The 21,430-nt window shown below is 41.4% G+C and overlaps 2 protein-coding genes across 7 annotated transcripts in view; one reads left to right on the top strand and one right to left on the bottom strand.

Moving 5' to 3' along the window:
- Positions 1-21,430, bottom strand: part of MACROD2 (mono-ADP ribosylhydrolase 2) — an 856,447-nt gene that overhangs the window by 737,989 nt on the left and 97,028 nt on the right. The gene's annotated exons all lie outside the window — the stretch shown is intronic.
- On the top strand, positions 6,618-21,367 carry FLRT3 (fibronectin leucine rich transmembrane protein 3). The gene is made up of 3 exons (XM_064709452.1): positions 6,618-6,762; positions 13,926-14,663; positions 15,745-21,367. Exon 3 carries the CDS (start codon positions 15,790-15,792, stop codon positions 17,737-17,739), a length of 1,950 nt encoding a protein of 649 aa, XP_064565522.1. The 5' UTR covers positions 6,618-6,762; positions 13,926-14,663; positions 15,745-15,789; the 3' UTR covers positions 17,740-21,367.

Raw genomic sequence — 21,430 nt, 5'->3', positions numbered from 1 at the left:
CTTGGGATTGGCAGCCACAATTAGTGTGTGTGCACCAAAGGCCAAAGAACAAAACCTTTGAGGAAGGAGATTAAAGATGGATTAAGGAAGGGAGAACAAAAAAAAAAAGAAAATGAGGAACACTGCTCCAGATACGAAGCTTAAAATTAATTTCAGATTCCGATTCCCATGAAAATTCAGCCTCTTACCACTTCAACAAACTTCATCCTCAGTAGCAGCAAGTCATACCCACTAAATAATGCATGTCCATCACCTGCTCAAATTCCCAGGTCTCAGGCCTTCTCCTCACCTCCCTGCTCACCAGCAAGTTCTGGGCAGACACCTGGTAGGGGAGAGCTTCTCACTCCTCAGTGTCCCCTGTCATTCTAGGTGTTGGAACTGGGTGAAGACTGAAGAGGGATTGCTCAAGGAATACCTGGGAAACTCTCCAACTAGAAAGTGCTTCTGAGACTCAAAGGAAAGAGGATGCCTCTGCTGAGCATGCCAGTGCTTTAGGAATGAGATCTCCTTTGCATATGAGGAGATTCTAAACAAAATTTAATGGGTAAAAAGTAAAATCACCATTAATGATGTACGACTAGGAAAGGAAATGTGAAAGAACACACACATATGCCTTACAACTAATTTTTTTTTTTCTGTTTAGCTTCAAGGATCTTTCCACAGCACATTCAGCCAGCAGATGCTGAAAACACGCCAGCGCCCACACCAATTCACGCAGATGGTGCTGGTGGGGTTGAGCCTTGTACAAAGCTTACTTGTCTTCTCAACTAAGATAAAGATTCTGCCTGTGTGTCCTTTTCCTGAGTCAGAATTTCATCACTACGTTTCTCATGGCCAGGGAAATTTAAAAATTCCTGTTAACTCACTTTTAATGACCATATCAACCCATAACTTTCTGCCAACCCCATTCACTGCTGTTGTACAAAGCCATTCCTGAAACAGCCTCTCTTGCTGAACAGAGGAAGACAGAATAATAACCCCTGCTCACGACTAAATAAATCTGTTCAGACAATGTAAACTTAGTCCTTCCTGAGAATAAACACTTCTGAGTTATTCATATATTCAACACTGGCACAGCCTTTCGTAATTTCAAACCCAGGTATTACACAAGCAAATCAGCAAATGCACAGACTCCGGCTCATTGCTAGATGTTAACACAGACTAGACACAAACAACTAGGGTGGTGCATTTGGCCAAAATAAATGTGCTAATGCTTCCATTTGCCTGCAAAGCAGGGGGTGTACATTTTTGCAGAGATTACAGAACACCACCTAATGCCTTCAGCAGCACTGTATCCCCATACGCTTGCTTTGAGTTTACCAGGAATGCTAAATATTCAAATTGGGGAACTCATACATTATACAAGTGCAGAAACTTAGCCACTGTAATTTTACCAGATTAGACCTAAGCGAGACTGCTCAACTAATGGAGGAGGAAAGAAAATAGGAAACTCTCTAACATGAAAAAGGGGCCAAAGGAGGACAATAAGGGAGAGAAAAGAGTTCAACAGAAGCAGCTTCTCTCGGCATAAGATCAAGGCACAAAAAAATGCACAATGCAAAAAAAGCTGGAATGTGAATGTTCCCATGTGGGTTGATGTGTGGAGAAACAACTGTTGGCCACTGCAGGAGGAGGGGGAGAGGAGGTGGGTAAGAGGCAGGGCATATGCAAAACGCCTGGCAGAGGGCGGCTGAGTGGTGCAGACAAAGGCGGAAAATCCTCTGGGGCCATCAGGAAGTAAAAACAAAGAGAAAGGACCAAAAGAACTGTTTCCATGGCCTGCAAATAGACTTGAGAGAACACATGTGACTTTTCAAGCTTTCAGAACAAACTTGTGAAGAACTGTGATTTATCAAAACTGGTTATGAATATAAAACGAGAAACACGAATTTTGCCCAACTGATTGTCTGACCAGTGTCTAAACAGGCACCAGCAGGAGCAGCAATGAGTTCCAACATTAACAGGCAGAACAGGAACACGGACAGAAAGGAGTCATCCACCCCAAGCCCCTTCTTAGCAAGCCCCAAATCACCCTTGCCTTGCATATCTCTCTGTCCTCAAAGGCTGGCTCTGGGCAACTCTTGCATAAGCAGCAACAAAGCTCCAAGAAAGAGTCCAAGACCAAAATTGCACCCTATTTTTTTTCCTGCCATTTCAGAAGGTTTCAGGTTGGTTTTTTCTTTAGTTTTTTTAAAATGTATTTCTGTACTACTGGAGCCCTTTTTATAGAGGCAGGTGTAAAAATGCATTTACCACTTTGTTCAGCTCAGTATAGGCCTCATCCATAAAAATGTGAATTTGCAAATGCAGAACTACCCTGAGGGCAGAACAGCAGGTTTTTTCCTTCACAGGATTCTTCCTCACACACACTAGACATTACTAACAATCTCAGCTAAGGTTTTCAAGGTTGTTTTGGAGGAACACTATTTTTCCTGCCTTTAACACACTTTCAAAGCCACATCAAGCAAAAGGAAAGTCTCTTGTGTTCTGACAGCATTGCTTACTTTGTCAAGTAAGCAAGGAAAAACTCCATGTTCTTCATAGCTGCAAAGGAGTTAGCACTGTTTCTCCTAAAAATGTTGTCATGGTGGCTTCATGGTTTGACATCTAACAAACAGAGGAAATTGCTTTTTAAATACAAATATTCACTTTGAGCATTAGGAGCAAACTTTCCTGGAATGGACTTTACGGAGTCAGCTTTCTTTACCCACTGCAATATGTCCTGTAAATAATAAAAAATAAATACCTCACTCAAAAGGCTTTGCAATTTCAAGTACCCTATTAAGTTACTTAATTTTGCTATCCATAGCACATGATCTCACAAGCAAAGCTGTTTATTTGCCTTAGGGAAAATACAGATGTGATTGCATCACGAGTGTTTCTGAGTTGACAGGGCTTTTCCCCGGGGCTGTTTAGGAGAGCTGGAAAGAAGAATGGGGAGAAAGCCTGGAGAGAAGAGGGAGGAATGGCAGAAAATACAGGTACAGTGGTCTAACCTCCTGGCCTGTACAGAGAGACAAAATAACTACAATAACAACTATTACCTCTCACATTCCTCTGGCAGGGGAAAAGAAAGAAGCACACTTGAGCCCACCTACTTTTAACCGAGTATTTCGTTTTAGATTCTTCATACCTCTCTAGCTCTGCTGTGGACTGTCTTGCATGATTACACTCCCATTTTTGACACATTCGATACAGAGCTGCTGCACCAACTTTGACAAGGTACTCCATGTACATACACAGTGCTGAAAGCTGAATTTGACAGACATTTGTACTTGGAAGGAATATATCCAAAACTGGATTCTAATTCTGAAATGGTTCTGATCATTTAAAGACTGAAGTCTAATACAAAATGCAATATGTATTTGCTGAAAAACACTACTTAGTGAATATCAGGAAACCTTTCAGAACATGCATCATACTGAAGTTCATATATCAGTGTCCTCTTTCCTTACATGTCTCCACAAATCAGCCTATGCCTAACTTGGATTTGGGACAGCTTGCTTTGGAAAATCAATATAACCTCATAAAAGCCTGAAGCTAAAACCCACTAACATTCATTTCAGCTTATTCCATTGAATATCAAACTATTACTCTCAGCTTTATCTGACAGAAACCTGTCCTTGAGATGCTCAACAAAGCAAGGGTTCAGTTTTGATTCCTGAAGACAGCCAGCCCTCTCCTTCACTGAGGATGAGTGATCTCAGATTCAATTTCACTTCCCAGTCAAGGTGTTTGGTTTCTCAATATTTCATACATGTCCTGCCTGGAAATGTATATGACTGGAACCTGATCTACAGCAGGACAAAGCATATCCAGAAATCCTGTCAAGTCACAGGGAGAGTCATTCAGGTCAACCCTTGGCTGAGGGAGTTCCCAGAACTTCAATTCTTATCACACCATCAGGATGCTTAGGAGAAGAAAAAAAAGACATCATCATTTCCACATTAACCTAATAGGACCTTCCAATAGCATGTTATAAACCTGCATAAAATTCTGTGAAACACATTATGTAGTGTGAGTACTCTGAATTTCCCACCCGACATCTTTTAAACCCTCTCAGCCCATGAAGCATTAACAAGATTACTGTGTCTTCCAAAAGGTAATTTCCCTGTAGGTCTGACAAGAACTTTAATCTCAGTGTCATGAGCATTAATTAATTCTATAAACAAAATACAGGTAAAACATTATTTTAACTTAAAAATTCAATTAAAATATCTCATTATATTCCTAGGCTTTGGCACGCCTAGGAATATACACACACGCCTGTGTGTTAAATATTCATATTTTTATTCCCGACATATGAGTAACTCCATCCTTATTAACAGAACTTCTCCATTCTCTTGGAACTGAAGACACCTTGAATTCCTACATTTTAAGAAAAAGATAGAGAATATGGTCAGGATCTCCATGTACAAGAGATTTTTGGTGGAGAGTATTTTAAAGGTTACCCACCTTCTGAAGAAGTATATTTATGGAGTTTACATAAAATAACACAGTCAAAAAATCTGTTTGCAACAGCACATTAAAGACCTTTCAGTACTCCAGAGCAGTTGTGACCTGGTAAAATGTGATTATTTTTCACATGCTCTTTGGAATTCTCTAGGAACACGTACTGTAATTTCTAACCAGTGCCATAAGCACTGGGCCAGCCTTGGAATTAAGCTGAGAGATAGCTGGATGAGTACCATATACATCTTTTATAAGCATCCCACAGATCTGTGTGAAGGCTTAGCAACATGGCACAGCAACATAACCCTGGAATCTGTTACGTAATACAGCTTGAGAAATACCAAACACACGTTTTTGAAAAATACTACTATAACCTTAAAGGAATCTCAGTTAAAAAAAAAAAAAAAACAAAAAAAACAACAGGATAGGTGCAACATTTCCCAAGTCTCAGCATTTTCAGAGCCTACTATTCTGTCCCACATGATGAGACAGGGGCATGCTGTAGCACCAGATGTATCATATGTTCATGTAATACATGCACATATGTATCCATACGCCTATAATGTGCCAGATGTGCATTAAGATGTACATGCAATATAGTTGATTATTCTGAGCTGGTTAGGGCACAGCTCACTGCCAGGATTATCAATACAGACAATTGCACCTTAACCTGAAGTCAATTTATTATTAGTTTTTGCTCTCCTCAGGGAAAGATTAGAATTGAAGTGGCAGCGCAAAAATCCTTATCCTTCCTTATAAAGGAAAATCAATCCAGATTTTTTTTTAGTTAGTCGAATAAATACAGCATGTATATAACATTTCATATATCTAAGTATCAAGTCAATCAAGCAGCATTCAAAAATTTATTAAAATCCTCTTGAGAAGGATGAGCTTGACATTTTTAAGTTTGTCTGATTTTGTTTTTGACAAAAGAGATCAACAGCAATTAAAGTATTCAAACTTTACACAGGAGGTGCACCTATGTGGCAGTTTCTACAGGATTTACAGAATTTGAGCTCCCTTTGAAATTAATGGAGCTTGGTCTCGTAGTCTTCTGATACCAGCAAAAAGTGCCACTGGAGGATAACTGGGATGAGCAGAGCCAGTTTTCAGGAGTTTGCCTTCCCCCAGACATTGGCTGTGTGCTGGAGAACAGACTGGTCAAAGCCCTGCATGAGGTGGCCAAGATCACACGTGCATGGCCAATGAAGAGAACGGGATGCTCATGGAATGCAGCAGCTGTCTGCTGGGAGAGACACCCCATTTAATGGGAATTTTTTAAAAAACCAAAACAAGAAACATCAACCTCATCTGCCAAACCTAATGCTAAAGGTAAAGGAAACTGGGTTTGATGAAAAAACGCCTGGGGAAGATGTTTTCTACTTTGCCCTTTAACGGCCATAAATTTCTGCTTGTTTTTGAAGGGCAGAAACTTTAGGACAAATCCCCAAGGAGTGCAGCCTGGCCAGGCCACAGCTCCCGCTCAATCTCAGCCCTGTCGAGCATGATAAGGGATGTCCCAGTGAGTTCATATCCATTTGATGATTCCAAAGGAGTCATCTCGGGAAAACCCTCAAATCCTCCAAAGTTGCCATAGCCTGCAATGCTTTACACGAAGCGCCAGAGCCGGGGAGATGTCACGGGAGTGCGTGACAGCACCTACAGCCATGTGGCGACTGGAACTGAGAAAATTTATTCATTTATTTGTGTTTTAAACACAAATAAATTTAAATTTCATTTAAACCCAAATATATTTAAACACAAATAAATTTAAATTTAATTTTTTTTAAATTTCATTTGTGTTTCGTGAAACTCGCGGCCTGTCCTGCTCCTTGGACCCAAAACCAGGGAACCGGGATCACCTGCCCAGCCCAAAGCCGGGCACTGGGAAATGAACTGGGGGATGAAGGGGAGCCACCCCGCTCCCGGCACGGCCACCAGCGGCACCATCGCTTCTCTGCCACGTCAAGAACAGGCTAAAGCAATAGTTTTAAACCTCTGCCCCCGGTGCGGGGCTGAGGCGCCACGTCCGCCCCCGACACCCCCTGCGCGGCCGGCGGGCCCGTGGCGCCGCCTGCTGCTCCCCCTAGCGGCCGTCCCGCGCCGCGCCCCGCCCCGGCCCCGCCCCCCGTGACGTCCGGCCCCGCCCCCGCGGCTCCGCCGCTGCCGCCGCGACTTGAGGGGCGCGCGCCGAGCTCCGTCCGCGGCCGCCCCGCCACAGCGCAGCGCCCGCTCCGCACCGCGCACCGCGCTCCGCTCCCGGAGCACCGCCGGCACCACCGCACCGCCCCTCCCCGCGCCGCTCCGCAGGTAAGCGTGGCATAAACCGCTTCTTCTCCTCCGCGGGACTTGCGCGGCTCGGGGGGATGCGGAGAAAGAGGAGGATGTGGAGGGAAGTTTGTGCGCGCTCCTTACACCGCCAGCCGCTTCCCGGCGCGGAGTGCGGGCACTGCGCTGCGGCGGGGAGAGCCCGCCTGCCCGCCCTCCCTCCCGGCGGGGTGCGCAGGAGCGCAGAGGGCTTAGCCCGCACATCTGGAGCGGAGCCGGGGGTTCCCCAGGCTGGGCGTGCGGTGCCGGCGCTGCCCCGGGCCCCGGGAGAAGGAGGCAGCGCGAAGCCGCCCTGCCTGCGCGGGGGCGGAGAGCAGCGCGGGGGGACCCGCAGAGCAGCGCCCGCGGCGCTGGGACCCCGGCCGCGCGTTCGAACGCCGATGGCGGGGGATGCTCCTGCGCGTACCCCGCATCGCTCCCACGGCTGGGAAACTTCCCCCTCCCTCCATCCCCTTCTTGCTGCATCTATTTAAAAGGAAAAAAAAAAAATCGAGGCGATGCGTTCGCGCCCCTGCGCAGCGCTGCCCCCCGCACCACAAAGTCTGCGGGCGAGAAGATGGGCAACAAAATGGTTGCACAGAAAGAATGCAACAGGCCCAAATTCCCGCCCCGACGCCCCACTTTCTTTGGGAAGAAGAGCTGGCTCATAATCCTCCTGCCGTTCCATAGGTGCTCGCCTAGTTTTAATCAACTTTTCAGCTGTTTTCAGTGTATTAAGTGATTGCGTGCCCTCGTATAGGCACAGCTAATTAATTTATAAATGGCTTGCAAATAAATAATTCACTACGTACTTTGTTGCACACCTCATCTCTACGTGATTCTGACCTCAAAAATCGTTTCATAACTGCTGGATGTGCCAAAATCTTTTGGTCTTAGCTCTTTTCCTCAAATGCAATTAGAAGCTGCAACTTAGTTGATCAGGCAGAGCCCAAGTATTCCTGCATTTCCCACCGTCGTGGTCGTGGTCCTGCTTCCAGCATCTGCCATAGCTCACAGCAAGCAGACACAGCTTTTTGATTTTGGGGTTGGTTGGCTGGTTCTTTTTTTGGATTCCTGCTTAGTTTCCAAGCTCATCCCCTCGGTGAATAAAAGCTCAGCTCTTGCACAGACAGCTGCCTTTCTGGCTCAGTCCTGCTCTTTGAGGTTGCCTCAATTTTAATCTCTCAGACCGCAAAGGGGTTTGAGCTCAACCCTGGCACATCCAGGCAAAGTTGCAAGGAGTGTTGCAAACGCGAGGACGAGTGTGTGTAATTAACTAATTCATGGAATGCTGTTACCGACGGGTTATTCATTCGGGCTGAAGGCAAGTCGCTTCCCTTCTGCAAGGGATCAGTTCTGGTCAGTTAACAGAGTACAGTGGAGTATTTTCTACACCAGATTCACACCAAAATGCAGAATTGCTTTACAGTTCAATCTTATTCCTGCACATTAGCTGAATGCATTTTCTCTTGGCCTCTTTGAAACATGAAGATTCACATTTTGCATTTCCATGTACATCTTTTATACAAAGAGGCTGAAAATGTTCAGATTTTAAAAAACAGTTCATTATCCTGACCCCAATTTCCTTGTCTAAAATATACTGCCCAAAAAGATAGAAGCATCAGTTATGCTCACCATCTATTGCCTGGGGATATGGCATCTTAATGAACATTTCTTTGAATTAGACTGAAAAACACATTTGTCAATTGAAGTGTATAAAGAAAATAATTATTTGCTATAAAACAGAAAGATCAGTCTGTGTTTCCCTTGTCGATATATGCCATGCATTAGGTCATACTCAAGAGCTTTCAGTGCCCTTCCCTCCCTCAAAAGAAAACCCACCTTCAAGTTTCCTTTAATGTATTCCAAACCCATACAATACAGCCCTGTTTAAGATAGGGTTTCAGATATTTCATAAACAAAAGGTATACCTGGGTTTACAGAAAGCCAATTATCTTGAAATACACTGGCTTTATTCTAATCCTACTTCATGCTGCTATCAAGCTTTTTTATTTTTCCATCCACATTTAATCACTTCTAAAAGCTGTATTTTTTCCTGTCTTCTGTGCTCCTCCTGTATACCAGAAACAGTGACAGCCCTTGGAATATATTTAAAATGCTAATTCTCTTCTTTTTTTTTTTTTTGCTACATTTGTACCATTTTAACTGGAGAACAACCAGATAAATACTGCAAGTAATCAGCATGGGAAATTCTTTAAACTCTCTAGAAGAGTGATTTATTTTATTTTTTTTATAACTCCCTCCTTTGCAAGCTGCCTCTGTTTTTCTCAACGGGAGACTTTGTTGTAATTAAAGCAGAGAAGACTGGACAGCAGCAAAAACCATCTGACTTGTGGCTCTTAAAAGCACAGGTTTTGTAGCATGTACCACCCCCCAGTGGGCAAAAAACTCTGTAGTAAACTCACAGCGAGCTTTGATCTCCAGAAATAAAGTGGATACATTTTACAGGAAGAACGAAATAAAGACGAGTTTCTGGGTTGGGGTTTTTGGGGTTTGTTTTGGTTGGGGTTTTTTCCTCTGTCACCAGTAGCTAAAAGCTGTCTGATATTGTGTAAGGCAATGGTGACTAATCCAAGCAATTGCTGGAGTTTGCAAACTTTGCAGTTGCAGTTATTTGAAGTGGCTTCAGTTGGGAGATGGCCATCTTTGTCTCCTTGGAGCAGGAAGCATGGATGCTAATGGCTAGTTAGCTCTTAAGTTTTTTCCTTAATCACTTCAAAGCACAGGAGTGCATGGAAGAATTAATATGTGATTGCTTACATTTCTTTTTAAAAGCAGCCAAATACCACTCAGGGCAGGAATCTTGAAAAGTGTTCAGTACATATCTTATGGCATCACTAACTCTCTTCTGCTTTTCATGAGCTGTAAGAAGCCAAACATTCTTACAGCTTCGTGTTTTTTCTAATTTTTTGAGGAGCAAACTTAATAATCAGGAGATGAGCAAACAACTTATTTAAAAAGCAAAGAAACAAAATGACTGAAACTTTGTCTAGTGTTCAAGTAATGTTTTTATATGTCAGGAGTTTTGTGCCAGAAACACCCTATCAGGTATAATTCTACCTAAACTTGTTAAGAGGGGAAAACCAGATTTTTTTCTTCCCTTGAAACAATGGCAGTATTTGTTCTCTATTCTTTTATTTAATGCCCAGACAAGTTACCTCAGCAGCAGCTCTCAGAAAGAAAACCTAGAAGCCATAATTGGCTAAACTCAAAGAGCACTAAAACACAAACCAACAATCCTTTGCAAAAGATCTCCCCCTCAAAGTGTTTTCTTAACGTGCAGCAGAACAGTCAAAACAAGAGAGTGAGAAGGAATAGAGTAATAGTCTGGGTCTTTTCAACCCAGCATCTTCAAAACTAGGGAACATTTTAGAAGTAAACTTCAGAAGAGAGGCACTCATAGTTCATTTCCATCCTCTACAGCAAATACAGGTTTGGCTGATCTTGGGTGTGGAGTCAAGCTTTTACTCAGAATTCATTTCTAAGTCAGATTTACTTGCATTTGAGGGAAGATCACATAAAAATTTGCATTTTTTAGGACACTTGAGTTAGACTTAGTAAGACACCAGCAGTATTATTCCTACTGCACAAGAAGTGGGAGCAAGTTTTCTGCAAGTAAATGAAATCTCCAACAAAAAACAACAACAAATTTCACTAAGAGGCAGTGCTGCAGTCTGACTGAAGGGCTCACTCTCACTTTAACAAACTCCTTTGCATTTTTTACCCCTTGCAAAGACAGCTAGAGGACCTTCTGCTTGCCTAGCACCAAACAAAAGGCTGGGGCACCTTCCTGAAATACGATGATCGTGGAAATTGCAGCTCCTAGACAGAGTGCTTAGAAAGCATTTTGCTGTCACTATCAACTAACCCTGAGTAATACACTTAAAGAAAACAAAGTGTGGACATTGTTTTAAGTCTAGATTAGCACTGTGGAACTTCTTTAAAAAAAAAAAAAAGTTGGTGAAGCTGTTTAAGCTGCAGCATGACCTTTGTAAGCACAACTGACTTTATAAGCAGTAGATAGACTTCACAAGTATTTTAAAAAATAAGCACATTTTGTGTTTCCAGTATGCTTCAGATTCTACACAAATACAGAGCTACTTCTGGAATACAAGTACAGTGGTTAAGCAAATTGGCTTATCAAGTATGTACATTCTAATGGTGGCTTTGAATAATCGTTTTGTCTTTTACAACCTAAAAATACCAAGTAGCTTCCTTTTCCTCTGTTACTTTGATGGTAAGAAAGAAGCCACTGAGCTACCAGAGTTACTGCTGGAGAACACAGAGGTAGATTAGAAATTCAAATAAGCATTGTGTGACCTCAAGTGAGGCACGTCTTGATTTTATTCACTTTTTTTATTAGCTTAAATTTTTGACACTGTTTTTAGAAAAAACCCCAACTTTTCCAATATACCAAAATGTTTATTTTGTTAAGCCATTGCCTGCCTACAGTACAGTGAGTGCAGCTGGACTCAATACTTCAGGTTAAATACAATGTGCTTCTTATGTACTTTTTTTGGTTTTTTTAATAGCTCAACTTATGTTGAACATTTTCAAATGAGATGATAAAACTTCTGCTGTACCACAGCAATAAGTCCACATGCAAGGTCCACACATTGCTGATATCTCTAGTAATTCCCTAGCTTACACAGTCCCAGGAAAACTTATGAACCATGTGGTTCAGAAAGTTGAGGAAAACATTCAATTTGGAATAAAGAGCAAAAAGGCTGCTGTTCAATTTCTCCAGTGTTACTTTTGTTACCAAAAAACAAGGACTGATTTTTTTTTTTTGCATTTAAAAATTATCAGCACAGTTTCTAAAATCTGGTGTGCTCAAAAATAATGGCTTCTTTCAAAACCATGTGTCCATGAAGCCTCCCAGTCTGATGCTGCAGAAACCTGGCCACAGTGTCTGTACCAGTGGGGGTCACTTTTCTTTTCATCCTGCCCGATCAGCTATAATGACTTGGTGTCAGGGAATATTTAGAGACAGCTCAAGAAGGGGAAAGTTGGAGCATGGCAGCACGATTCCCTTCTTCTCTGTAGACAGATCACTGGAGCCTTTGATATGCAAAAACATTGTTTTCAGCTATAGCTTGAGATATAAAAGGGAAGTGCAAGATATCAAACAATCAAGACCTGAAGAAAACTATTCTAAGTTTGGAAAAGGGAGTGGGGGGTATGGTCTTAATCCACATTTTTGAAACAGTGTCGTCTTCTCCAAAGAGACCTTTTCTTTTTCTTGCTCTTGTTTTCATGTAATTTTGAGAGAAGGGATAAAAAAAATTCCAGGAGCTTAATGAGCTTTAGTGCTTTCATTTTAATCCTACACGTTACTGCTATTATAATAGTGGCAATAAATGAAGAGATGACTATCAAATGAAGCACAGAGGAAACAGTTTATGTGCTAGAAAGGTAAAATAAATGAACTTGCTGTGTGCATGTATCTATGTAATGTATGCATACTAGAGCCAACGTTTTGCTTAATACTAACAAGTTTTTTACAGCTCAGAGTTCTAAAGAAAATTTATGATTTTAAGTACTTAAAAGTTATTGTAGCCTTCAAAGGCCTATTAAAGGAATTTATATTCCTATTTCACCACTCCCTTCCAGAAAATACCTTCTATCATGACTTCACATTAGTTCCTAAGAGACACCATTTTTTTCTACAGCTGTTAAGTTGCTCTTTATTTCAAAGTTTTAGGAATAGGGCCTGGGCATCTTTCCCCAAACACTTGAGTAATACAGAGCAAGAAAACTAGACACTGGAAGAATACAGAGCTTTTTTGTTCCATTTCATAATGATTATATAATTTACCCAAATTACATAAGTTACCACTAAACATGCATTCCCTTCTATTTAAAATGTGGCCACATAGATTGTGTTTTTGCCTTAAATAAAGCATACATAAAAATATTTATTTATACCACCGTGGGGGTCTCTCATTTTGAGTTCTTTTCTTTTTTTCATTGGGCAGCTGCTGAAAACAAGATTCTGAAAACAAAGCTTAGAGGAGCACGAAAGCAGCAGCAGGAGAGAGGAGACTTTTCCACTCTCTCACTGGGTACTCACACCATCTCTCAAATGGGGGGCTTTGGTTTTTTTTTAATGGTTAACATTTTTCTATGAAAAAGAGCAGCAGAATTTGTGTCTATTTAAATATATCACTGCATATTCTGTGTTGCTGTAAGGAGTATGACTGGTCTGTTTCATAACAGACCTGCTACAAATTGCAAAAGACATTTTTAAAACACAGAGTGTTTGTGTTTAGGTCAAGTATTTTACAGAGGAGCAGAAGATGCTCTAGTTTTGCTCCCAGGAAGGCAACTAAGCAAGCATTACTCAGCACACTGTTCCTGCCAAGTACTTTGGTTCCAAGGATCGTGCTTGGTCCCTTGGACAAATGTGATGTCACAAAAGGGAAAAGCAAGTACACATTAAGGATTTGTTTCATTTCAGATTTAACCACTTTTATTTCAGACATGCTACCTACAGACTTGCTGGGGACTTGGTATCTCACTGGATGTTTTATGCAGTAGTGATAAGGAGTAGCCCAAGTTAAAATGCTGTTTAAGAAATAATTAGTCTTCTGTAAGAAATACAAAGAAAAAAATATTTTTCTTCTTTTTAGAATATTTACAGACTAAACCCACCTATGTGTTGCCAAAAATCAGACACAGATGCCTGGCTAGTCCCTAGCTCAGAATCAACATGCTGCAAGTGGGAAATATATTCATACAATGCTTTCCCTTTCACACAGTAGCTAGTGAAGAGCAATTAGCTCCTTTTACACTTAAAACCAAGGAGATTGTCTATTTGCCAGGAACACAAAAGCAACCATTTTGTTCTCCTCTAAGGAGGTAACACTAGCATTTGACATCAGATGAAAAACTTAATTTACAAATGTTTGATTACTCTCTGCCTTTATTTTTCTATTGAAATTAAGGAAAATACTGTTCCAGCAAAACTGCAGTAACATGAAACTACACAGCAAAACATTTTTTGAAAGAGCTCTGTGGATTTTGCTGAAATACCAATGCCCTGGGGAAACAAGGTGTGCTACTCATGTACAGGGGATGCAACCCTTGAAATTAGTATGCACCAGTTGTTATTAATTCCAATTTTTTTGTTTTTACTTTTGCAGGACATTAGGAGTTCGAGGAAAGCTTTCAAAGGGGAGTTTTCTGGGAAGGAATTCATATTTTTGTGGGGGTTTTTTATAATGAAGAAAACCATCTGAATTGCCTGATGTTTCTGTGGTAAAGTAACTTGCATTCTTGCAGCACAGGAGGAATTCTTTCCTGCATTACAAATTTGGAAGGAGCGATAAAAAGTGAGAGTTGGAAAACGTTTCTCTGAAAGAGGTGTGGATGTATCAGGATGTAGCTACTGTACAAAGGTCACACTTGGATAATTCTGGATAGGAAAAGCATCCCCTTGCTGACCTCCTGAAGAGGCTGCAGTCCTCAGCATAATGAATGGTTTCTATCACGCGGCACTGCAGTTCCCTCCTCTGACTACTACGCTGCACAGAAGAGTTTGTAAGAGTTACAAAGAAAGTAATTCCTGCTAAAGGCATTAAAGCAAACAAAAGAGGCTCTTCATTCACAGACTTTACATGAGGACTAAAATAGAAGAAAGCTGAGGCTTTTCTACACTGGGGCCTGGTGTGCTTATGTACCATGATAAATCTTGGTTGGAATGCTCATTGAGTATCGTGCCAGGAGCCAGGAAACACACACCAACACCACCAAGGAGCATCTGAGTAAACACCATCGAGAGAAAACTGCTTCATGGAGTAAACCATAAGAGTGACTGGGCAGAAAGACATCCCTTTACTGGATATCCTCAAGCACAAAATTTACACATACCTTTAAATACGGTAGGATCAATATAAATTTATTTTCCTTTTCATGCCTCTGAGAATAAAGTTCAATTAATATATGAACCCTTAAGAGAAAAGGTCATGACACTGCTCAATGCATAGGTCATCTTGCAGGAGTTCTCACAACCCTAATTACAATGGTAATTGAATTATGTTGTCTTAAAAGCTATAAAAATGCTAATTACCTGAGCTCAGTGTACAAACACACTACCAATGCAAAGTACAATCTCAGTCTCAAGAGTTAATTTCTACTATGCTAGTAATAAGAGGGGAAAATGTGGTTAAACCTGCCAAATAGACTCTTATGAGTGTGCTGCTTAGTAAGACGACTTTTGAGAATGACAAATATTTAACATGAAATTAAGCATGTAATGAAATATTTCATCCAGTGAACTAGAAAGCCATAGCTCTACCAGCTACCTGCCAGTTGTAACATTCACCTTTCTGAGCAGTCACTTAAGCTTGAAAACCAAGCAAAATAGTCTACAGTGTTTTTAAGTTACACACTGTGAAGCTGTGCACTGGGGAAGACTTGGGAAAATGTCTTCACTGGCCCTCACTTTTATCTGCATTTTATGCTTTGCTTTTAGGGCTTTTTTTGAACTTCTGAAATAGCTACCACTAGACTTGTGGGTTTGGTAAGGGTTTTATAGTTCACTTAAGGGCTCCTGAGGAAGTTAGCTGGCTTAGGAATTACTTCTTATCTTTCAGATATAGAATGATTTACTTGAACTCTGGTGTGACTTCAGTTCCCTTCTTATCTGGTATCTGAACAAAGATTGTCGGTACACATAAAATGGGAAGGAATCCTTAGAAAGAGTCTTGTTGCTTAAGCAAAATAATTCACAGATCAGGCATACTTGATTATATTATTTTCAATCACTATGCAGAATAACCTATTTAGTTAATTGAATGAGTACAAGAAGTAGAATTACTGATGTAAGCAAAAGAGAGTAAAATGCACCTACGCACTTGAATTTTGGTTTAATGTGTTTCAGATGTCTTCTGTAATGTTGATTTTTTTATTGTGGTTTCTTCACTGATGATCTGGATAATTTTGTTTGTTTGGTTTTTTTAGATTGTTGAAGATCAGAACTGTATAGAAATCTCATCATTCCTGACCATGATTAGTGTTACCTGGAGCATCTTCCTAGTTTGGACTAAAATAGGGCTGTTACTTGACATGGCACCTTATTCTGTTAGTGCCAAATCATGCCCTTCAGTGTGTCGCTGTGATGTGGGTTTCATATATTGTAATGATCGCGATTTGACGTCTATTCCTACAGGAATCCCAGAGGATGCAACCACCCTCTTCCTTCAGAACAATCAAATAAATAATGCTGGGATTCCTTCAGAACTGAAGAACTTGCTTAGGGTGGAAAGAATATATTTATACCGCAACAGCCTAGATGAATTCCCCACTAACCTCCCTAAGTACATTAAGGAACTGCATTTGCAGGAGAACAATATAAGGACCATTACTTATGATTCACTTTCAAAAATTCCTTATCTGGAAGAACTGCATTTGGATGATAATTCTGTTTCTGCCGTTAGCATCGAGGATGGAGCTTTCCGGGACAACATCTATCTCAGACTTCTTTTTCTCTCTCGAAATCACCTTAGCACCATTCCCTGGGGTTTGCCTAAAACCATAGAAGAGCTACGCTTGGATGATAATCGCATTTCCACAATTTCTGAGCTGTCCCTTCAAGACCTTACAAATCTAAAACGCCTTGTTTTAGATGGAAATCTTCTAAATAATCATGGATTAGGAGACAAAGTCTTCATTAATCTAGTCAATCTTACAGAATTGTCATTGGTCCGCAATTCACTCACAGCTGCACCGGTGAATCTGCCGGGAACAAACCTAAGAAAGCTTTATCTCCAAGAAAACCACATCAACCGCGTGCCACCCAATGCTTTCTCTTACTTACGGCAATTGTACCGACTAGATATGTCCAATAACAATCTCAGCAATTTACCTCAGGGTGTCTTTGATGACCTGGATAACATCACTCAACTTTTTCTTCGCAACAACCCCTGGCACTGCGGGTGCAAAATGAAATGGGTGCGTGACTGGTTACAGTCACTGCCTTTAAAAGTGAACGTTCGTGGACTGATGTGTCAGGCACCAGAAAAAGTACGTGGGATGGCTATCAAAGACCTCAGCGCAGACCTGTTTGACTGTAAGGACGATAGCGTGATAAGCACCGTCCAAATCACTACTGCAGTACCAAACACGTTATTCCCAGCCCAGGGACACTGGCCCATTTCTGTGACCAAACAACCAGACATCAAGACTCCCAACCTAAATAAAAACTACAGAACCACGGTGAGCCCGGTACGCAAAATCATTACGATATTTGTGAAATCCGTAAGCACGGAGACCATCCACATCTCCTGGAAAGTTGCACTACCCATGACTGCTTTGAGACTGAGCTGGCTCAAGATGGGCCACAGCCCTGCCTTTGGATCTATAACTGAAACTATAGTTACAGGCGACAGAAGCGACTATTTGCTCACGGCTCTCGAGCCGGAGTCGCCGTACCGTGTGTGCATGGTTCCCATGGAAACCAGCAACATCTATCTCTCCGACGAAACCCCCGAGTGCATCGAGACCGAGACGGCGCCTCTGAAGATGTACAACCCTACCACCACCCTCAACCGGGAGCAGGAGAAAGAACCTTACAAAAACTCCAGCTTGCCCTTGGCCGCCATCATCGGCGGCGTGGTGGCGCTGGTGGCCATAGGGCTGCTGGCCCTGGTGTGCTGGTACGTGCACAGAAACGGGTCCCTGTTCTCCCGGAACTGCACCTACAGCAAGGGACGCCGGAGAAAAGACGACTATGCCGAAGCGGGAACCAAGAAGGATAACTCCATCTTGGAAATCAGGGAGACTTCTTTCCAGATGATACCAATTACCAGTGACCAAGTGTCCAAGGAGGAGTTTGTAATACACACCATTTTCCCACCTAATGGCATGAATCTGTACAAGAACAGCCACAGTGAAAGCAGTAGTAACAGGAGCTACAGAGACAGTGGTATTCCAGATTCAGATCATTCACACTCATGATACTGAGGGACGTGAAAGACTGGTTTGGGTTTTGTTGGGTTTTTTGGGTTTGTTTTGTTTTTTAAAGAAAACAAGAAAAGACTGACTTAACAGTTGCTGTTCTACTGCAAAACACTGGATTAAAAGACTGACAAAGCAATGTACTGTACATTTGCCATATAATTTATATTTAAGAACTTTTTATTAAAAGTTTCAAATTTCAGGCTACTGCTGCGATTAATGTAGTGGGGATACCTGACCACAATTCTATATTTTAGTATTTTTTAGTAATTTGTACTGTATTTTCCTTGCTAATATTGAAGTTACAGACCATTTAACTTTTGTGTTCTACTGAGTAAGATGACTTGTTGACTGTGAAAGTGAATTTTCTTGCCGTGTTGAGCAGTCAGAACATTCATCTGAGATCCTTGTAAGTGTAAGCACAGGTCATTTTTCACTTTGGTATCAATAAAATAATGTTGAACCTGGCAAGTCAGGAAGAGCAAAAATGGCTACAAAAAACTCACAGAACTTCCAGTGTTGGGTCTATTAAATCTGTAAACCACAACAATATTCAATAAACAAAAATGTGTGTAGTAATGGGCAATATCAGCTGTCTGGATATATCCATTCAACAGTGGTGAAATCCAATTTAAATGAGAATAAGCAAATTGATGATATGCATGAGACTGAAGCTTTTGACAAGTGTTTAAAAAACCCCATAATCCCTAGAGGAAAGCATAATCAAATTCCAGACAAATAATTTTTTAAAAAAAATGGTAGGTACAAACCAAGGGGGTAGATACAGTTCAGGAATAGTTTTTTAGTTATCAGAGTCAGTGGTCTGTATATTACAGACAAAATGGATGCTCGCTGGCATTTGGGAGACAAGGGCAGGCAACACTTTGAAACTGCTTTGAAAAGAAAAAGGGCTGTAAGTGCAGTTTCACAAGAAAGGGGAGCAGGACAAAACCCAAGGCAATAAATGCAAGGTCTCAAAAACTGTGGTCCCAAAGGTGAGCAGAAAAATGGAGAATGCAGCTCTTCTGAAGCATATACGAGTCTGTGTTCAGTGTAATACTGTTACAGTCAGGAATACTGCCCATTACTGTCACAGTTATCCAGAAATTCCTTGGTAAATCTGTAAGGTAACATGTTTCTTTCTGCCTTCCTGCTGAACTATGAGCTATTATGTTTAAACCCCAAGCCACTCTTTGTTGCAATAATCATTCTGTTTCTTCAACTAAAAACCAAAGTGCTTTGTATGCCCTTTGGCCAGTCTTGTGTGTGCCTTGATCCAACACTACATGTATCAAGCTTTTAAAAACTAAGAAAAAAGGAAATAATAAAATACCCACCTTTTCATACATAACTTAACTATGAAAAATACTGGTCTTATTCATGAACGAAGCTGAAAAACTACTTCAGAATTATGCTGCACCTCTGCAGTGCTCTGATAAGAAACCCACTCGGAAGCTCCTACTGCTCAGGTCATGAGCTTCTGTGTTCAGGTTAACAATATTACCCTTGCAGGTTTTCTTCATTATTAATCACTTGGGAAAAAAGTTTTCACAACAGTGAACAGTGTGAACAATGAAAGGGAGGGAAGGAACCCTCTGAAGTACAGGGAATTTTTTAAAGAAACAGCAAATGAAAAATTTAATATTTCAGACAATATCTCAGACAATAAGGAATGTATACCAAATGCAGTTTAATTCTATGAGAATTTTAGTGGTGCTTGGCCTGTATGTTTCTTTAAGAGTAGTAAAGAAGGAGAGAGTGACCAACACTGAGACTAATGGTTTCAGTGACCAGCCTGCAAATCAATCTCCTACCAGACCAAATTTTGTCACCTGTGCAGACACAAAATTTCCAGTAACGCACATTTTTTTAATCCTCACTTTCCAGATGTGCCCAGGGAAGTTCCTCTCCAAACTCCCTGCACCATGGAATTGTTGACACATCACTTTCAAAAGTGTCTCCTGCAGTTGCTGAGCAGTGCAGGCACAGAGCACTGTGCTTCCTTACTGACCTTGGACAAGCCATGGGGCACTGAATGGATCCATGGAAAGGGGAGTGCAATGCTCAGCTCAGTGAAATGCACCAAACAAGACTGTTTTGCTCTGTTGTCCCATCAGGTGCCAATCTAGGGAAGGGCAAGAAAGCCAAGACTGAGCATGTGGAGCCTCATTATGTTGATGTTCAAAAAGCTTCCCAAGCAATGAGCCGGGAAGGAAAATGACAGAGAGGGACTGGACAGACCTGTTCTTTGTCTGCACTCACACAGGGGCATCCCTGATACCTGAGCCCATGAAATGGCTGGGTCACTGGCAAGACAGCCTAGTTCTTTGCCAGCAGTTCTCCAGTTACAACATTAAACAGGTTTTGTTGGATTTTCAAGCTATTTGAAAACCTGTGTCTCAGTTGGCTCCAAATTGATGTGAAAAAAGTAAAACAACACTCTGTGAGTACTTTGCCTTCTGAGGCACCAAAGCCAGAAGTGCCTGGTAATGGTATGTACCAACTCCAGTGATGCCACACAAAGTCATAAGGGTATAAAAAGTTGGCATTTGAAGAGATAATTGTATGATTAAGTAAACGTAAGTAAAATTACTTTTTTATGTGACATTTTTGACTGTGAGGCAGTAGTGTACAAATCCAAAGCAAATTCAGTACATCAGCCCAGTTGTTCCGACTTCATCTTCCACCAGCAAGAGCAAAAACCTGGACAGGGCTCTGCCTTCCTCAGGCAACAAGGAGAGCTGGTGTCCTCTTAGCACATGTGATGTCAATGCAAAAAATGGCACACTGGAGTGTACAAGACCTTCCTGGGGTTCTACAGGAACTCTTACTCCACACACATAATGTTAAAATTAATTTGGCAAGTGAAAGATTGCTTTCAAACCAAACTGTGTTTTTTCCTTTGGCTGTTGATACAAAGTTCTGTTCCTCTCCATGTCAGGCCCATCTCCTCAAGGCTGCTGCTCATCCTGATGCTGCAGCTGCTGCATGTAATGCTCCCCAGCACCACCATAAATCCCTTCAGTCAGACAGGAATATATGCAGGCAAAGCAGATTACTACAATAGGCACTTTATCCAGCACGTTTATCAAATGCCATTAAACCACATTAAATTTATCTCAATTTCTGAATTCCATGTTATTTCTGTGTACTACTCAATATTCAGTTGTGAAGCAAGGGGTGGGATTTTTTTCAGAGTTGCCTAAACCTGTGTGCAGAGTTCACTTGATGAGTACTCTCTATATTCAAATACTATGCTAATTATCTTTTACCTTCTTAATCATTGTCCCTTTTTAAATTTATATTGCTATCCTGAATTGCCCACAGTTCTATTTTAATCTGAAAGCTGTCTCCAAAAACACCCTGGTACTTTGGAAACAGTGTTAATTTTGTCTCCTCTTGGCACCTTCCAGAACTAGGGCCAGGAGCTGGACTCAGTGATCCTGATGGGTCCTTTGAATTCAGTATATTCTATGATTCTGTGAGAAACTTGCTTCATTTATAAGCTGTTACTTCCCAGCTTTCTACCAGAGCCTGATGTGCAGCAACTGTTGGAGTTTTTTAATTGTTTTTTTTTTCTTCTGGCTTTAACAGTACCAAATTCTAAGTATTATGTTCTTGGAAGACAGTTTCCATCTCTCCTGCTAATGCACTAGTGAGCATGCAAGCTATCTTGTGCCAATGCTGTACA

The sequence above is a fragment of the Zonotrichia leucophrys genome, chromosome 3 (assembly GCF_028769735.1).
Source record: "Zonotrichia leucophrys gambelii isolate GWCS_2022_RI chromosome 3, RI_Zleu_2.0, whole genome shotgun sequence".
Taxonomy (NCBI): Eukaryota; Metazoa; Chordata; class Aves; order Passeriformes; family Passerellidae; genus Zonotrichia; species Zonotrichia leucophrys.
The sequence above is the reverse complement of the archived record's forward strand: the minus strand, read 5'-3'. Positions and strand labels throughout refer to the sequence as shown.